The 20,003-nt window shown below is 32.1% G+C and overlaps 1 protein-coding gene across 2 annotated transcripts; it reads right to left on the reverse strand.

Annotated features, from left to right (window-relative positions):
* Positions 1-1,365: 1,365 nt before the first annotated feature.
* Positions 1,366-16,015, reverse strand: LOC139511778 (syntaxin-6-like). 2 transcript variants are annotated; one of them, XR_011662091.1, is made up of 9 exons: positions 15,822-16,015; positions 13,880-14,049; positions 12,752-12,846; positions 11,726-11,788; positions 8,594-8,704; positions 7,764-7,870; positions 5,339-5,433; positions 2,571-5,080; positions 1,366-2,350 (listed from the first exon to the last, which is right to left on the reverse strand). XR_011662091.1 is itself a non-coding variant. In XM_071298835.1 (8 exons), the coding sequence occupies exons 1-8, from the start codon at positions 15,854-15,856 to the stop codon at positions 5,004-5,006; spliced, it is 753 nt and encodes a 250-aa protein (XP_071154936.1). In that variant the 5' UTR covers positions 15,857-16,002; the 3' UTR covers positions 1,366-5,003. The 2 variants fall into 2 exon arrangements, 1 of the variants encoding a protein (XP_071154936.1); XM_071298835.1 differs by having other exon boundaries at positions 1,366-5,080; positions 15,822-16,002.
* Positions 16,016-20,003: the final 3,988 nt, after the last annotated feature.

Raw genomic sequence — 20,003 nt, forward strand, 5'->3', positions numbered from 1 at the left:
AATTATGCAATGCCATGCATTTATAACTATTTTACCGGTACCTCACATCCTTTCCATATTATGTACTTGTATTTTGGCATTGCAGAATGTCGTGCTTATCTCAGACTATCTGTTACAACTTTACATTAAATCGGTTGGCTGTGTCTTGCTTAATACTTTAGTCTGGGAGAATGTAATTCATTTATTTATTGTTTATGGCTTTGAGCAAGCTTTCAGTAGCTGTGAGTCCTTTTAGATAGATTTTAAATGACTTTTGTTTGTTGTTTTATTGCTTATCAGTCTGTTGACTCAAACCCTCTCCTACTATTATTTAAGTTTTTATACGACCACAAAAAAAATTTTGGGATCGTAAAATGTTATGATGTTGTTGTTGTCGTCTGTGTCATCAGCGACGTCTGCGTCATTGTCTGAAGACACATTTGGTTTCCGGACAATAACTTTGGTTAAAGTAAATGGATCTCTATGAAATTTTATAAGAAGGTTAAATACCACAAAAGGAAGGTTGGAATTGATTTTTTTTGATGGTGGTCCCAACCGATTAGGAATTAGGGGCCCAATAGAAGCATTTTTCTAGTTTCAGGATAATAACTTGTGTATAAGTATTTAGATTACTCTGAAATTGTAACACAATGTTGAATACCACAGTAGAAGGTTTGGATTTATTTTTGGGGTTATGGTGCCAATAGTTTTGGAATGGAGGGCCAAAAAGGGGTCAAAAAGAGGCCGAAAACATGCATTTTTGTAGATTCTGGACAATAACTTGTGTGTCAGTGTACGGATCTCCCTGACATTGTACCACAAGGTTCAATATCAGAAAGGGAAGTTTGGGATTGAATTTGGGAGTAATTGCCCCAAACATGCAGGAATAAGGGGCCAAAAAAGGGCCAAAACAAGCATTTTTTTAGTTTCCAGACTAACTTGTGTTTAAGTGAATGGATCTCTTTAGAATTGTACTACAAGGTTCCATACTACAAAGGCTTGGATTGAGTTTGGGGGTGAATTTTCCAAGGAGGGATTCAAAAAGTTGGGGTTTTTTTTTTGGGGGGGGGGGGGGGGGGGGGGGTTTTAAGGGATTCGTATTTTTTTCAAAATTTTCAAAGTGAAAAGTTCATTTGGAAATTAATATGGCGTTCATTATCACTGAACTAGTATATATTTGTTTAGGGGCCAGTTGAAGGACGCCTCCAGGGGCGGGAATTTCTCGCTACATTGAAGACCTGTTGGTGACCTTCTGCTCTTGTTTTTTTCTATGGTCGGGTTGTTGTCTCTTTGGCACATTCCCCATTTCCATTCTTAATTTTATTTCTAAAAAAGGCAATTGGAAACTTTGTCTATTGGTACTACATATACAAACAAGAAAAATAACAAATCTTTCTAAATTTTATTGTAATAAATTATGCACAACATATCTGAATGAAACAAAAGCACTATCAAAAAGATTGAAGTACAAATAATATATACTGGGTAATGCACTATTGTTTTATCATCTTCTCTATATATATATGGACAACATTAAAATGTAAAATTCTGTTCTTTGTAAAAATCATTCAAAGACAAATGTTTGTGCTGAAAAAAGTTCCTCAGTATAAAAAAAACGCATCTAGTATATCTGTGTTCCCATCTTCAAAGAAGATATTCTAAAATTCAACTAAGAAGGGAATTAACTTTTTCAACTGGAAGTAGAATCGTTGTATTTTAATAGAAGGCTGAAAATGCATGATTTTAAATTAAATATGAAGTCATTCTGTTGAGCAGAATTTTGATAAAAAATTAAAGAAAAAAATTTGTGTTCATTCACCATGTTGGACAAGTATCTTCAACTAGAGGCTCTAAAGAGCCTGTGTCGCTCACTTTGGTCTATGTGCATATTAAACAAAGGACACAGTTGGATTCATGATAAAATTGTGTTTTGGCTCAGTAGTTACAGTGGAACATATTTTGTAAAAATTTACATAATTTATGAAAATTGTTTAAAATTGACTATAAAGGGCAATAACTCCTTAAGGAGTCAATTGACCATTTTGGTCACACTGACTTATTTTTAGGTCTTACTTTGCTGTACATTTTTGCTGTTTACAGTTTATCTTTATCTATAATAATATTCAAGATAACAAACAATTCAGGGGCCGCAACCCAACAACGGATTTGCTCTTAATAATCTGGTTTCAGAGAATACAAAAACTGCATTTGACCCCTATGTTCTATTTTGTTGGTTCGCCGGCAGGGTCATCAGACACAATTTTAAAACTAAACACCCTAATGATGATTATGGACAAGTTTGGTTAAATTTGTCTTAGTAGTTTCAGGAGAAGATTTTTGTAATAATTTACAAAAAAATGTTAAAAATTGACTATAAAGGGCAATAACTCCTTAAAGGGTCAACTGCCCACTTTGGTCATGTTGACTTATTTGTAGATCTTACTTTGCCGAACATTATTGCTGTTTACAGTTTATCTCTATCTGTAATAATATTCAAGATAAAGACCAAAAACGGCAAAATTTCCTTAAATTCCCAATTCAGGGGCAGCAACCTAACACCAGGTTGTCCAATTATCTGAAAATTTCAGGGCAAATAGATTTTGACCTTATGGGTCAGGTGAGCTAAAAAGGAAGAAGTTGTCCAGCAGATCCAAAAAGCACCCTCATATTGTACAACTGATCATAATTTTGTTAAGGAGTTGATAAGAAGTCATTCTTTTCAACACTAATGGAGAAATGTATAATAAAAACAAGAATGTGTCCTAAGTACACAAATGCCCCATCCACACTATCATTTTCTATGTTCAGTGGACCGTGAAAATGGGGTAAAATCTCTAATTTTGTATTAAAACTAGAAATATCATATAAGGAACATGTGTACCAAGTTTCAAGTTGATTGGACTCCCAACTTCATCAAAAACTACCTCGATCAAAAACTTTAACCTGAAGTGGGATGAACGGATGGACGGACAGACAGACGAACGAACAGACAGACACACAGACCAGAAAACATAATGCCCAGAAATGGGGCATAAAAATGGGGCATAAAAAAAAATGAATTCAGTGTATTGAATTATTAAAATAATTGACAAACAGAAAGTAGATGTCTGACAGATATGAAAAGTGCTCAAACATTACAACTCATCACTATAAAAATGCTGACAACATGTGAGAAAAGTAACAATCACTTTTGTTGGACTTTTAAAAAGATGGACTGACTATCTGATCAATGAAACAAATGGATAACTTTATTGCAGTATATCCCAACATATAAAGAGGGGTATAAAACAGGAGATTTACTGATGGAGCACCATAGTTAAACATTTTAAAATCAAAGACAAGATTTCATAATAACTTGCATATATTATGAAAGTAAAATTTGGATGACAAGGAAGAAAACTGCAACGCTAAATTATTTTATTTTCATAATTATTTTTTTCTCATAAATTATATTAAAGAACAAAGAAAATATAAAATTTGAATGTTTAAATTTATTGGCGGTGTATTCATTTTGAGTTTCTGACAAAAATGGTATTTTGTGTCTTGAAATCATAATGTAAATGTATTTAAAGGACATTCTAGCCTTAAAAAAAAAAGAAAAAAGTGGGAAATAAGTATGTTTTTTCATGAAAAGTTTTGTTTTAAAATTGACCCATCTTGTAAATAAACCAAATTCTTAAATTTTTCAATTTACAATCGGACATAACTTGAAAACGATTTAAGTGAACCCACAGGAATTCGGAAAACAGCAAATTTAGTAATTTTCATAACTTTTGGTTGAGGGATTATTATGTTTGGACATACAGACTGTATTGTAAATATCTATATCCTTCAATGAACTTTTGCATTAGTCAACAAAATAAATAAGATTTACATATATGAAGATGGGCTAATTAAATGACAATTTTGTGACAATTTAAAATCATTTTTTTAGAAAACTGCAAATCATACATCCACATGCTATTCATTTCATATTCCTTCATGTTTAAAAAAAATATTACTTCTGATCACTCCTACCATTTAACCAAATAATGTTCATATTGCACTTTTATCAAGGAGGTGCTCCTGCTATTTGATTAGGATTTTTTTAAATGACAGTATAAACATGATGAAGTATTGAAAATTATAACATGATCAAACCTTAAACAAAAAACATCCTATTATTTCATAATCAACAATGAACACAATATACAGAAATATAAATGGTATCTTACAGATAGCTTTGACTAAAAGTGTTTGTGACAATGCTTGATCTATGTGTATAAATCTATAAATAACATATACTATATAAGGCTGGCAAGGTATTTTTTTCGTGCACATAATTAACATTATATATCTGTTCAAGCTGTCAAAATCTAAACTCTGAAATTCATGAGAAAAATTAATTTTGTTAAAAATCCAAGGGAAGGATTTCAACCCTTTGGCCATGGGTTTCAAAACGGTTGTATTTACCAGACTTTTCTGCCAAATCTCATTATGGTCCAGCATATAGCTGACTTAACTGGAAACCATATGCAAGTTTGCTATTTTCATATAACTAAGGAAAACATTAATACAAGTTTAGGTAATCTTTTTGACTAGACTTTTTCTCCTGCAAAATAATAAGGCCAATCTTCCTTTCGCCTGCAGTTTGAATGCTACTGTTAGTTACACTATATCAAAGGAAAACATACAAATCATTTAACAAATGATAACTTTTTTAACTCAATACATCTGATAAAATTTTACAACCTTCTACAAGAATTAGTGGTAGTGATAAAAATTACACAGCTATTGCACTGCTGTATGTTAATGGTCCCTTCCAAACAGTGTACTACGTATCTATACACTACAACGACATGGCCATTGTATGTTGGCGTGGCTAACTAAAGCCAGCAATCAATCAGTCATTAATCTCAACATGCATGATAAGGCTCAATATTGTACATTCTAACTAAAGCTACTCTAGCCAATGTTTCCTTTTTGCATCTTAAAATAGACTTCTCATACATATAAATATCTGTAAAAATAACAACTTTAAGATATCATAAAACAAAGAAAAATATAATAATCACAATCAGAATGCCAATCAACACAAATATTCCGCACCACTGTCTTTTATCTGAAAAATAAAAATACAAACTTCTTTTGGTATATTACTTTCTATATGTAACTTCATAAAATGCAGGCTTATTGGTTATGCCTAAAGTATTACACAGGGAGCATCTAAGACAAAAAAAGACTTCATAAAGTCAAAAAAAATAAATCATGAATTTTTATATTTTATCTTTTCCTAAAGAATAGGAAATTAATTATTTTAATGATATTCAAAAATGACTACTTTTTAACAAAGTTAGGTAAATCAATTTAGAAGACCTACCATTTGACATATGCATAACTTTAGCCAATTTCTTCATCGTGACGTCCATTCTACTCTCTGTGTGATCCATTTCTGTATGAAACTCGTCTAACATACTGTAACATAAAGTAACCAATTCTCATTTACATGTCATAACATAAACACTAGTCTGCTAACCATGCAAACATTGCAGTTCTGAGTCAAAATTCTGCTCGAAGCACAATGTTCGATTCTGATCTTAATTGAGTAAGATTACCAGTTTTCCTGTCAAAGATTGGTGGTTATCTCCCCTTACTTTAGCTTCCTCAACCAATAATAAATGGCTGCAATAAAAGGTGCTCTAAGTGTTGTTAAACACCAATAATCAATGAAAGGAGTAGGTTCAGTAAGACCCCTTTTTGGCCCCAAAATATAGCAGTTTTACAAAATTGTGAAAATGTAATCTTTTAGCTATTTACTGGAAAGCAGAATGCTTCTGCTACATAAATATAGGCTGTTTTTGACGATACAATGCACATATTTTGGGTACTAGCATCATTAAGTCATGCTAAATTACTGAAATCTTCACAATTTTAGTTAAATTTTAGATGGTTTCCGTCTTAAATGAAAGTAGACGCATTCGTGTTCATTCATAATATTGAAATGTAAGTTGTATTTGATGATAATACATAACATATATAAAAGTTGAGGATGAACACGGATGCGGCCACTTTCATTTTTGACTAAAAACTTATCTGAAAAGTGACGTTTTTTTTGGCATATTTGATAGATTTTTCATGTTTAAGCTTGAATCGGAGCATTTTTAATGACTACCGGTAAATCAGTTAAAATCTTTCACATAAACTAATTGAATCAATTTAAATAGACACTTAAGTGTTTAAAAAGTGTTTAAAATCTTTCGTTAGATGAACCTGAAATTTTAGGCCAAAATCGGCCCTTACCTGACCTAGTCCTTTGTTATTTTTTGTTATTTATTTAGTATTTTTGTCATCGGTTAAGACCTGTCTAATTTGTCTATTTTAAATGTTTATTAAAGTTTGTTGGTTTGTTTTGCTGATAGACAAATCCCAAATGTTGTAACCTTGACTTGTTTTAATCCTGGAACCTATAATATAGTGGTTGCAGTCTTCATGCTGTATTTGAAATTTTCATTATCAAACATGTTTATCTTATGGTTACCCTCTTTTTATCATTTCCCCTTTTATGTAATTTTTGCAAAAAGAAATGTAATTCATTATTACCCAGAATAACTCTGCAAATGCATCATTTGGAGCAGAATATATTACTCTTAAGTTCATTCAAAATCTCAGCATGTTTTATTAAATAAAATTTGTAAGGGTTCAGCGGAACCCAGTGTCTCGCCTACTTTTGCTGTAAATCGCATGCTCAACAAAAATGAGAAAAAAAATCAATAAAAATATTCCTCTTGATACTATCTTATGATTGTAAGAAGCTTCTGTCCAAGTTTGGTAACAATTTAGGATAGTTAATGAATCTAATAAATGTTTTGAAAACTTTAACTGCAGACTGTATGTAATGTTAACTGGAAGAAAATCTACATGTAAGTCCATTTAAAAGTAAAATACAAAATTTACTTCTGGATACTATCTTATGATCATAAATAAGCTTCTGTCCAAGTTTGGTACAAACCCAGGATAGTTTAAGAAAGTTATTAAAATTTTAAAAACTTTAACCACAGAGTGAATGTAATGTTTCCCTGCAGAAAAACTAAGTCCATTTAAAAGTAAAATACGGAAAAAATGGATTTATTTTTTTACAAAATTTACTTCTGGATACTATCTTATGATCATAAACAAGCTTCTGTCCAAGTTTGGTACAAACCAAGAATAGTTTAAGAAAGTTATTAAAACTTTAAAAACTTTAACATGTTTAACCACAGAGTGAATGTAATGTTTCCCCGCAGAAAAAACTAAGTCCATTTATAAGTAAAATATGGAAAAAATGGAATTTTATTTTTACAAAATTTACATCTGGATACTATCTTATGATCATAATCAAGCTACTGTCTAAGTTTGGTAGAAATCCATTATAGTTTAAGAAAGTTATTAAAATTTCAAAAACTTAAACCACAGAGTGAATATTTGTGGACGCCGCCGCCGACAACACCGAAATGTAGGATCGCTTAGTCTCGCTTTTTTGACTAAAGTCGAAGGCTCGACAAAAAGGAAATTTAAAGTTAACGTCTGCAAGACGGCAACTCAAACACACAAAATTATAAATTTTGTTTTAAATATATCAATATATTACTATTTGTAATTCTGCAACACTTGACCTATTGACTTCATACAAAAATCACTTTGGCCCTGGTCTGTGGTGTCAGGCATTTTCTCTGTCACCAGGTTTTTTGTGATTTTATAGTTGTCATGGTGGATGAATAGTAAAAAATGTTTTAAAAAATTTCAATTTAGAGTATGTAATTTCTTACACATTTTGCTCCTCTAATTCGCTGCCTATTTGTTGACTCATGTTCTTCAAAGATCCAACACTTTTGCTGATAAGATCCATGTTGTCATCTTGTGTTCTCATGATCAACTGCAACAAATCAATCAAATAAAGATTAAATACACAAAAAAAAATGTTTTACAGTGCTTATCCTGTCACCTTTGTGGTATCACAATAGCAATGTCTAAAACAGTTTACCAAATTGCAGTTAGATTTCTTCTCCAACTAACTGATCAAATGGTAAAATATTTTAGCAGATTGCTCAAGTGAAAGGTTGTTAGTATGAAGTGAGTTCTGTGAAATAAAAATTAATACTTACTATGTGTACAGTTCAAGTTAAATAGTTACATGATGTCTTTGTCATACATATCAAACAAAATGATGACTTACCATAATATGACTCACTGATTTAGAAGGTTTAACTGTGACATGAAAACTTGTATCATAAATAGATCCAATAGATAATTAGTTCAAAACATTGTTTTGTATGTCTATAGCTCTGTTTTCTAACAGCAAGTTGTGCATAATTGTAATTTGAAATTATTTTCTAAAGCAATTTTTTTAATCTGCTACTATTAAAGGGAAATAATTCAAATAACCATAAAATTAGCAAAATATTGGTCTGTTCAACAAATATCAACTTCTGTCATTTTATAAGTAATTTGTTTGTAACATTATTTCCCTGATTATCAAACTATTATCCTTTGTTTTTGAAATAACACTAAAATTTATTTTTCAGACGATCAAAATTTGGTTCAGACATTTATATGTCTTTATAGTTAACATTGTTACTGAAACATTTATATGTGTTACCTGTTGTTGTTGAGATGTGTCCTCTATATATCGCTGATTGGACCTCTCCATTTCTTGGTCTAACCGTGTGTATTTGTCATGAGGTCTATTTGGTCCATTACTAAGCAATGCCTACAAGAAACAAAGTATCAAATAACTGCTTTTAATTTAAGAAAATTTCTATAATTTTGTCATGTTTACAGTTATTTCATTTTATTAAATTATATCAAATCCAAAGAAATCAGTGACATTATATGCTTCACCAAACACTGTCATGCCCCAATGAAACTATGAAAAGAAACATTCAATTCTTTTATAAATAAAGAACTAGATGTGTCAAAGCAACACGAATGGCCCCGTCCCAAAAAGTTGAAAAATCTGCAATTTCAATATAAACACATGTGGACACAAACATGATGGTAGTCTCACATATCAAAAATCAGCTCAAAATCTGGTGAGGAATAGAGAAAAAATTCGTATAACTGTGATTTTCAATAATTTATCAAAGTCCAAAGCCCGTAATTTCAGCGAAAATTAGCGGAGCGGAACAAAACTTAAGCTTGACCTATAACTCATCATGGTTAACTAACATACAAAAAATCAGCCCAATATCTGAAGGTGTTTAGAACTAGAGGCTCTAAAGAGCCTGTGTCGCTCACCTTGGTCTATGTGCATATTAAACAAAGGACACAAATGGATTCATGACAAAATTGTATTTTGGTGATGGTGATGTGTTTGAAGTTCTTACTTTACTGAACGTTCTTGCTTCTTACAATTATATCTATAATGAACTTTGCCCATTAGTAACAGAGAAAAATATTTGGGAAAAATTTACATAAATTTACCAAATTAATGAAAATTGTTAAAAATTGACTATAAAAGGCAATAACTCCTTAAGGGGTCAATTGACCATTTAGGTCATGTTGACTTATTTGTAGATCTTACTTTGATGAACATTATCGCTGTTTACAGTTTATCGCTATCTATAATAGTATTCAAGATAATAACCAAAAACAGCAAAATTTCTTTAAAAATTACCAATTGGAGGGCAGCAACCCAACAACCGGTTGTCCAATTCATTTGAATTTTTCAGGGCAGATATATATTGACTTGATTAACAATCTAACTCCTTGTCAGATTTCCTATAAATGATTTGGTTTCAGAGTTATAAGCAAAAAACTACATTTTACCCCTGTTCTATTTTTAGCCGTGGTGGCCATCTTGGTTGGATGGCCAGGTCATCGGACACATTTTTCAAACAAGGTACCTGAAAGATGATTGTGGCCAAGTTTGAATTAATTTGGCCCAGTAGTTTCAGAGGAGAAGATTTTTGTAAAAGATAACTAAGATTTACGAAAAATGGTTAAAAATTGACTATAAAGGGCAATAACTCCTAAAGGGGTCAAATGACCATTTCGGTCATGTTGACTTATTTGTAAATTTTACTTTGATGAACATTATTGCTGTTTACAGTTTATCTCTATCTATAATAATATTCAAGATAATCACCAAAAACAGCAAAATTTCCTCAAAATTACCAATTCAGGGGCAGCAACCCAACAACGGGTTGACCGATTCATCTGAAAATTTCAGGGCAGATAGATCTTGACCTGATTAACATTTTTACCCACATCAGATTTCCTCTAAATGCTTTGGTTTTTGAGTTATAAGCCAAAAACTGCATTTTACCCCTATGTTCTATTTTTAGCCGTGGCGGCCATCTTGGTTGGTTGACCCGGTCACGCCACACATTTTTTAAACTAGATACCCCAAAGATGATTGTGGCCAAGTTTGGAGTAATTTGGCCCAGTAGTTTCAGAGGAGAAGATTTTTGTAAAAGATTACTTAGATTTATGAAAAATGGTTAAAAATTGACTATAAAGAGCAATAACTCCTAAAGGGGTCAACTGACCATTTCGGTCATGTTGACTTATTTGTAAATCTAACTTTGCAGAACATTATTGCTGTCTACAGTTTATCTCTATCTATAATAATATTCAAGATAATAACCAAAAACAGCTTAATTTCCTCAAAATTACCAATTCAGGGGCAGCAACCCAACAACGGGTTGACCGATTCATCTGAAAATTTCAGGGCAGATAGATCTTGACCTGATAAACATTTTTACCCCATGTCAGATTTCCTCTAAATGCTTTGGTTTTTGAGTTATAAGCCAAAAACTGCATTTTACCCCTATGTTCTATTTTTAGCCGTGGCGGCCATCTTGGTTGGTTGACCGGGTCACGCCACACATTTTTTAAACTAGATACCCCAATGATGATTTTGGCCAAGTTTGGTTCAAGTCGGCCTAGTAGTTTCAGAGAAGATTTTTGTAAAAGTTAACGACGACGGACGACGACGCCGGACGCAAACTGATGGGAAAAGCTCACTTGGCCCTTTGGGCCAGGTGAGCTAAAAAAAGTCTATAACTGTGATTTTCAACAATTTATCAAAGTCCAAAGCCCGTAACTTCGGCAAAAATTAGTGGAGCGGAACAAAACTTAAACTTGATCTGTAACTCATCATGGTTAACTCACATACCAAAAATCAGCCGAATATCTGAAGGCATTTAAAAAAAAAACTCCGTATAATGGTTTGTGACGGAATGACGGAATTTCGGAATGACGGAATTTCAGAATGACGGACAAGGGTAAAACTATATGGCACCGACAACTTCGTTGTAGGGCCATAAAAAGTAATTAAATGGAAAGATCAAGGAAAGGGCAGTGTTTATTGTTAGTATTACCTTTATTTTAAGTCAGTTCAGCAAAATAAATCTCTTTAGTGTACATTATTACTGAAGTCTTCATTATTGAGAGCCAATACACATGAATCATGTAACATGATATATCATCCAAATATCTAAAAGTGTTTATATTAAATTTTTGTATCAGACGTTGTTTCCATGGGTCTTTGCTGGTTATAGTCATAAATTCTAACTCATAATTATACAGAAACAGGTCTGCAATAAGTGGTGTACAGTCAGTCACACTTGGAATTCCAGTAAATTGACGATATACAAAATCTCCATAGCTAACACTAAGAGAAATAAAAGTTTTCAATTACACAAATCTGTAATTCATGAATTTGATGTTTTGATTGTGTGACTGTATAAACAAATGGAATATTTCTAATCAAATATAAATACATTACCTGTCTCACATTGGTTTCATCTTTCCCCTTTGTCTGTTTACTGGATAAATTATCCTTCATTGACTACAATACAATTTCAAATAAATGCAATGAAATAAAATAAATCCTAATTTGTAGAACTTCAAAATTAATGCAGTGTTTTTTTGTAAGTCTGATGTCAATTGTATTTAAATAATATCATTTTGCAAAAATATCATAGTAAAAATAAGATGGTATGATTGCAATGAGACAATTCTTCACCAGAAACCAAATTAAGTAGAAGTTAATAACTATAGATCAACATGAATGAGCAACACCCATACCACATAGTATGCTATTACTTATAAGTTGGTTTTCATATCAGGGTTCTCACTAAGGCGAGTCCATGAGTCCTGAACTCATCAAAATCTGTCTGGACTCACCATTTTTAAAACTGGTGAGTCCACAGATGCATCAAGATTGAATATTTTGTATAAACTGAACATAGTTTAACACAAATATCATCATTTAAAGGCAAAAATTTAAAAGTGATCTGAATTTAATGTCATTTTATTGCTCTGTTAGGAAATGGAGACTAAAATATTACATTATATTGCAATAAAACATTTTCATATGACATATGAAGTCGTGACATTTGAAAGTGCCAGCCAAAAAGTCTGTCTGTGGTTGATTCTGTCTTTTTTAATGAATTCTGTCTCATTAGAATGTAAATATTGATGTTAGATCTTGGGTCGTCTCTTTTGAATTTAATCAAAACTTGTTTATACACGCATCGATACATAGCTTCTTACAGTGTGGTCAATTGGCTGTTGTAAGAGACTGTTTATGGGCTCTAGAGAACTGTTTCATTATAAACCTGTTAAATTTCATTTCTTTCGACTCTGGCAACTTAAAAGAGTTTGAAATATTGTATAGACATCAGTCTGCTGTTGAAGACTGTATTGTTGACGTAGAGATGTTCTTTGCTTTTTTGTGTTGTTAGATTGCTGTCTCCGTGACATATACTAAACATCTCATTTTATTCTTAACTAGCCTTTCTATGCTTACCTTTACAGAGACTCTTGTCCTTCTGATAAAAGATCTTCTGTCTTCAAGTTCTGATTCATCTATTTTAAACTTCTTCAAATTTTTCTCAACAATATCTGAGATAGTTAAAGAACGCAATGGGTGAAAATGTCAAATTTAAATATTAAATAATACCAACAGTCTCCTTATCTTGTTTGAGTTGTTGAACCATCACTCCTCTCCATTTTTAAGCAAAATTAACAAATAATGATTCCAATTTTAAAGACTTTGATTATTTTCCCTCTCAGATTGTGCCTGTTGACTGTCCCTCTGGTATCTTTCATCCCTCTTTTAAAAACCCTTGTACATTTAGAATGATAAGTCATAGTACTGTATAAAGTAAAACAAGAATGTGTCTCCAGTACACGGAAGCCCCATCTACACTATCCTTTTATATGTTCAGTGGACCGTGAAAATGGAATTAAATCTCTAATTTGGCATTAAAATTAGAAAGATCATATCATAGGGAACATGTTTACTAAGTTTCAAGTTGATTGGACTTCAACTTCAACAAAAACTACCTTGACCAAAACCTTTAACCTGAAGTGGGACGGACGGACGAATGAACAGACGAACGAACACACAGACCCACAGACCAGAAAACATATTGCCCATAAATGGGGCATAAAAACTAAAAGAAAGTATCATTAACATTCCTTGATTACTACCATTAAAATCTGAAAAAAGAACTTACAGATTATTAATGAAAAGGATTTATAAGTGAAAGACACATCTTACAATAGAAAAGAAAACTTACAAGCATCCATATTCTTCTAACAAAAAAAAGTAACTTTAACTTTGATGTGCTGAGTACAACATTTCCTAAATCTAGCCTAATTATTTTGACTTTTTTATAATGGGTTGAATGGTTATTAGGCCAAACAAAAAAGTATGTGTATTTACTGTCACATTCTAAAAAAAACAGGGTAGGTAGGTAGGGATTTTTTTTTACAGAGTCTATGGGAGCAACATATTATGACTTTAACAGTGCTTAATCAAAAATATCCCAAAAAACTTTAGGGTAGGTAGGGGTACAGTAAACACACATACTTTTTTTTTGGCCTTACGATCATATGTTTCAGTTTATAGTTATTCAATGTGTAAGGATACCAATGGTTTCTTCTAGATCTTCCAGGTCCCAATCTATACTTCGCAAACTGTTCCTCAATTCATTAGTTGTCCAATCATATTCTTCCTTAGATACACTCTTAGGGTTATTAATTAACTCACTCCATCTCTCATAAAGACTTGTGGCAGATTGCAAGGCCTTCTGTACCTCACTGAAAATTCAAGAGAGATTTAAATGCAAGGTATATACATATGAGTAAATATGATATTAAAAAAAGTTTTTATCTAAATACAGCCATGACAGTTGGAATATAACTGTTGGTACTATTAAACCATACTAATTATGCAATTTCAATATTATATCATTAGTTATATCATAATTATATCATTTTAATTTGTGAGTGTTCACAACAGTGAACTTTACTAATTGTAATTTCATTAGCCTTTGATTTTTCTAATATAATAACTTCTTGTATATATATATATATTTACATAAATAGTAATTTATACATTCCTGTCTTGTCATGTGCACAATTTATTTTGTATACTATGTATTATTATTTCATTCTTTGTACCAATGTGTATACAGTGGTTTTAAAGAATAAAATTGTCTGGTCTTGTCTTGTCAACTTTACTAATTTTAATTTCATTAAATCAGCTCTATTCATGCTATTTAAAATATTTTAATTGTGAGTTGAAAGAAAAGTGAATTTAGGTGCTTCTGTTTTTCTAGTCTTTCTATGCTGGTCACATAACTTCTTTTCTTCCCAACACAAAATTAAATGCTTACCAACCTGCCTATTTACATTGATAAAAAAAACTATTAGTCAGATTACTGTAGTTAAGCTATGGTTATATTAAATATAAATTTATGCAAAATCTTGCAGGAATTATACAAATTAGAGAGTTCATCAGGCAGTTTCCCATATAGATATAATTGATCTTCAAGAGGCATATATATATATATTCCATTACAAATTATTGGTTATAGCACTGATTTTCAAAACTTATCCATGACATTGATGAAATAAGCATATGACATACATGTACATGTAGGTTTCATAAAAAATTGGCAAAAACTGTACACAAGGGTCATAATAGTGGTACATTCATGAAGAACGGTAAAAAATCTTGCCATATTGATGTTAACAATAATATTAAGTGCATGAGGATAAAATGTTTACTTTCTTTAAGACAATAAAAATATTGACTGATTTGACAAATCACGCTTAACTTTTCCCAAAATGACAGTAACGATATTTATTTGAGACCGCTGACAAATCACCATCATTTGACCAAAAGGATATTTTGACGAATTAAATGCTAATTGTAGCCAAAAATTACCATTAGACGCCTCATGGTAAAGCGCATTCCTATCCTCATACATCTGAGAATGCTATATTAAACTAAACAGAATGTAGACACAGACAGACGGACAGTAGGTCGTTCACCTGTACTTTTGTGTCCCTCCAAACACTTTTACTGGAGAAAAAATAAAAATAGGGTATGAACCTGAAAGGGTGGAAACTGTTGAGGGAGCCATAGACAGATCCAGTTGGGCCCCTTCCCCCCTTTTGTGGGTAACATTTGGTTGATTATCCATATATATAGGGAATCACTGAAGCAGGACTGGAGCAGGGCCCCCCTTATGAAAAGTTCTGGATCCACCACTGGGTGCAAATCGACCCAATAGACAATACCAAAGACTTTAACTAAAGACAAAGAAAGAAGATAGGATTAGGAAATACTAAGAATAATCTAGAATAAACATGATCAAAAGTAAACTAATCAAATGCAATCTTTAATTTTGTGGTAAAGATGATCACTACACGTGTAATGCAGTTTATTTAAGAGAAAATCTCGCAACCTTTCTGACAGTTTAATAACACCTTTAGATTAAGGTTAAAACAGTCGCTTACAAAATTATACAAGCCTGAGAGTTTTTGTTTCGTTTCAGTCGTCTTTATCTGCTAACATTACTTACTCTCTGACAACAAAGAATGGATCCTCGAGCGACATAATTGTGAAATGTTTATATAATTCTTGTTTTAAAAAAGATTATAGAGACCAAGAATATGGAATTATCTTTAACAATATCTTTGAAATGTGTGAAAATATGTATCGATCATTTTCGGTTATTGTTTGGACCAAACTTCCAGTGTATAAAATTAAACCAAGTACGGGAATGGCAGGTTTCAAGAACACGGATTTTTTTTTCATAAATTATCAACGAGATCTTTATTCCGAAAACCAGTCCATTGTATTTCTCTATTCTAAGAATCGAAATTATAAAACTACATGGAAGACTCATTTTTCTAAGGAGTAGGTCCAGTAAGACCCCTTTTTGGCCCCAAAATATAGCAGTTTTACAAAATTGTTAAAATGTAAACTTTTAGTTATTTCATTGGACAGTAGAATGCTTCTGCTACATAAATATGGGCTGTTTTTGACAATACAATGCACATATATCCTCAGCATATATCGGGTACTAGCACCATTAAATCATGCTAAATTACTGAAATCTTCAAAATTCTAGCATTTTAGTTAAATTTTAGACGGTTTTCGTGTTAAACGAAAGTGGCCGCATTCGTCTTCATCCTTGATATTGAAATGTAACGGTTGTATTTTATGATAATACATAACATATATAAAGGTTAAGGATGAACACGGATGCGGCCACTTTCATTTTTGACAAAAAAACATCTGAAAAGTGACATTTTTCGGCATATTTGGTAGATTTTTCCTATTTGATCGAGCTTGAATCGGGTCGTTTTTAATGACTAAATTAGTTAAAATCTTTCACATAAACTAATTGATTCAAATGAAATAGACACTTAAGTGTTTAAAAAGTGGTCAAAATCTTTCGTAAGATGAACCTGAAATTTGAGGCCAAAATCGGTCCTTACCGGACATACTCCTTTAATCTTCACGATTTTTTAAATCAGTTCTTTTTATTATAGACAGAAATTCCCTTTAGCTCCAAGAATTCATAAATTCATTTTAAGCTAAGTATCAGAATTTGGAGGTATATCGAGATTTTATCAATATTTTATGCTTTAGGAACACTTATAATAAAAATATAAAATAATAAATACTTTATTCAAAGAGGTAAAAATCAGTTAGTACAATACTAATCTCCCCTCATGCCTCTGAATAATTCAAGTCAAAATATATACAATAATAGAATGTATTGCATGCTAACTTTTGGTTACTTTAATTTCTGTGGGAAATACTATATTTCTATGCAATAATATAATATATACATTTACATACATACTTTTTATGCAAAACAAAAGACGAAAAACATATAGAATCGGTTCATGAACATTATTAGTTACATAGTGTGCTAGTGACCTCCCTTATGAAACTGAATTGTTTGCCGCAAACTTGCAGAAGACTTGCTGCAAGCTTGCGGCAAACAAAAAGTCTGCAGGAACACAGAAAATAGTGTTTGCAGATGTTTGCCGCTAGCTGCAATCTCATTAAAATCCGATGTTCTGATACGCTACCCTCCATTAAAATCCGATGTTCTGATACGCTACTCTCCACTGTGTAGGGTAGCGTATCAGAACATCGGATTTTAATGAGATTGCCGCTAGCTGCAAGCTTCCGGCAAACATTGCTGCAAGCAGGCAAGCTTGCGGCAAGTTTGCAGAAACATCAATGTTTGCCGTAACTTGATTGCCAGAAAGTTTAAAACAATAATGAATGTTTGCCGCAAGATTGCAGAAAACTTTGACCATTCTATATGTTTGCCAGAACATTGCAGGAATTACACAATATTGACTGGGCATGCCTAGTTGGCACTTCCTGGATGCTAACAATTTGAAATTGTGGCTAGGTCAGTGTTGGTTGTGTTTGGAAATGCATTTCACATATTAAAGATCAAGGAGGCATTTTGGTTCAATAATATGGGATAATCAGTATGTAATTGTGTAAGTACAAATGATTCATAGAACTGCGTGTTTTAATAAAATGATTAATGTTATATCATCATACATAATTAAGTAAGCAACTATATATATGTGACGAAAAAGTAGTTTAGTTGGTTATTTTGCCGTGATGCAACTTGAATCCCACCGCTGCCACCAATGTGACGAAAAAGCTTGTTTAAGTATGGGGACTTAAACTAGAGTGTGTATTCTTGTGTTTGTGCTTTGTTGTTTTGTGTCTACGTTTCACACGTCCACGTACGACAAATGCCAAGTATACTCTTTAACAGGGTAACCCTAAAAATCTCTGGTAGCGTGATTAAGGGAATCCTGGTCACATAAATAAATAAATGGATCCTGGTGTAGTCTGAACGAAGTCTTGTAAGTTAACATAAACACAAAGTCGATTAAAAGTTCAATACTGTATTATTAAAAATCCAAAGTACATGTAACAGTAATACAAGTTTACAACATCTTAACTGCAGGCTCAACAATACGGTGACATAATCCTAAATCTCCTACATATGCACCTCTCGTACACAAAATTGTCTCTCCTCGTATATCGTATATCGTATCTACAACTATTCCTCTCTTTTATACTACTCTAATAACCTGATTACAATATGGTTAAATGACTCTGAACAAAGAAATATTCTACAGGAGCTAAATTACAGGAGCCCGGAGCCCGGCGCCCGGAGCCCAGAGCCCGGAGCCCGGAGCTAAGGTCAACCGAAGCTAAGGTCAATCGAGACACCTGTATAAACTTAGCACAGGGGCACCTTCTGATTAACATGATTGATTTGACATTTAACAAGTACAATCTGATTGAAGGCGATAAACATAGATTGTAAGGAATTACTTTATAACAGTTAATGCGGCTAAGTAATTAATATAATTATATCATGATCATAAAACCCAGTGATGCATGTAATAAACGAAAAACGTTACATATACATGTATGTGTGATTCAAAAACTTAAGCTATTATAAGTTTGAATTTGTAACTGATGTACTGCACCATCATGATCATGTTTTTAAGATTAAGTTAAATTCTGTAATGCAATTATTACCTAGCTTTATACTCAATACACATTTGAGATTTTACCTTTTTCATTTTTAATACAGGTATATTATGTCATTTGAGAATGACTCCTGCCGCTTTTTCAAAACTCAAATGCATACATATGCATTTCCTTAAATCTCACGAGTTTGCAAGAATTTTTTCAATGACTGTTTGTACAAATGTATAAGGACAGGAATTGACTTTTTAAAAATGTTGCTGTGTAATATGAAATAAATAAATTGAATGTGTACAAACATGACATTGGTATACGTGTAGTTCCTGCAAGTTTGTCGCAAGTTTGCAACAATCGATTGCCGCAAGCTTGCAGCAAAATATAATTTGCATAATTATGTTTGCCGCAAGCTTGCCGCAAACTTCATTTGCATGGTAAAATGGTTGCGGCAAGTTTGCGGCAATGTTTGCCGCAGGGCTTATTTTTCGGTTAGGGCTAATACGGTATCACCCCATATGAAATTTACTGACCCCATATATGCCGTATTACGTCACTAGCACACTATGTAACGAATTTATCTTACCGACTATCTTAACGTGTAAAATTTAGACCACTGGTCTATCAAAATGAGCAAGTCTTCAATACAGTTAGCATTAAGGTGGCTCGTGGGTACAAAAATTTCAGCAAAAATTAAACCTTTATTTTTTCATTATAAATTTTATTTATTACACTATTAGTTATTACTTTATGAAATGGTACAAAAATCAACCCCAAAAAATGATTCGGTTTGGCCTCAGATGACTTTTAAAATGTTAATTTATATCATTGAAAAAGCTCCAAATTATCTCCCTTTGGTGCAAAAATGCCATTTTTTTTGGCATTAAATTTGAAATATCTTTTTTAACTCATCGGTGACCTATATTTTTTATTATTGTTTTCAAATAAGCTGAACATAAACTAAATAACTGTAAAATTTAAGCGATTTCTGTAATTAAGTTATTTTTTTATTTCGATATTATACTTCTATTTTTCCTATTAGTTCAACAGAAAAAAGGACATTAATAAAAATGTATGCTTCTTCCAGAGGTAGATTGTGAGGTTAAATGAACGGTGACCCCATTTTTTATTTCATTTTTCTTTTAAGTATATGAAAAATTTTATTTATAAAAAGATATAGCGAAATCCTATATTAGAAAAAAAAGATTTAAACCCAGGAGCC

The sequence above is a fragment of the Mytilus edulis genome, chromosome 2 (genome assembly GCF_963676685.1).
Source record: "Mytilus edulis chromosome 2, xbMytEdul2.2, whole genome shotgun sequence".
Taxonomy (NCBI): domain Eukaryota; kingdom Metazoa; phylum Mollusca; class Bivalvia; order Mytilida; family Mytilidae; genus Mytilus; species Mytilus edulis.

Coding starts and splice junctions, on each gene's coding strand:
- LOC139511778 (XM_071298835.1), bottom strand. CDS start 15,856: ATGTCGCTCGAGGATCCATTCTTTGTTGTCAGAGA. Junction 8,705..11,725: donor ATGAAACCAATGTGAGACAG/GTAATGTATTTA, acceptor TGTTTCTTGTAG/GCATTGCTTAGTAATGGACC. Junction 5,434..7,763: donor GAATTAGAGGAGCAAAATGT/GTAAGAAATTAC, acceptor TTTATGTTACAG/TATGTTAGACGAGTTTCATA.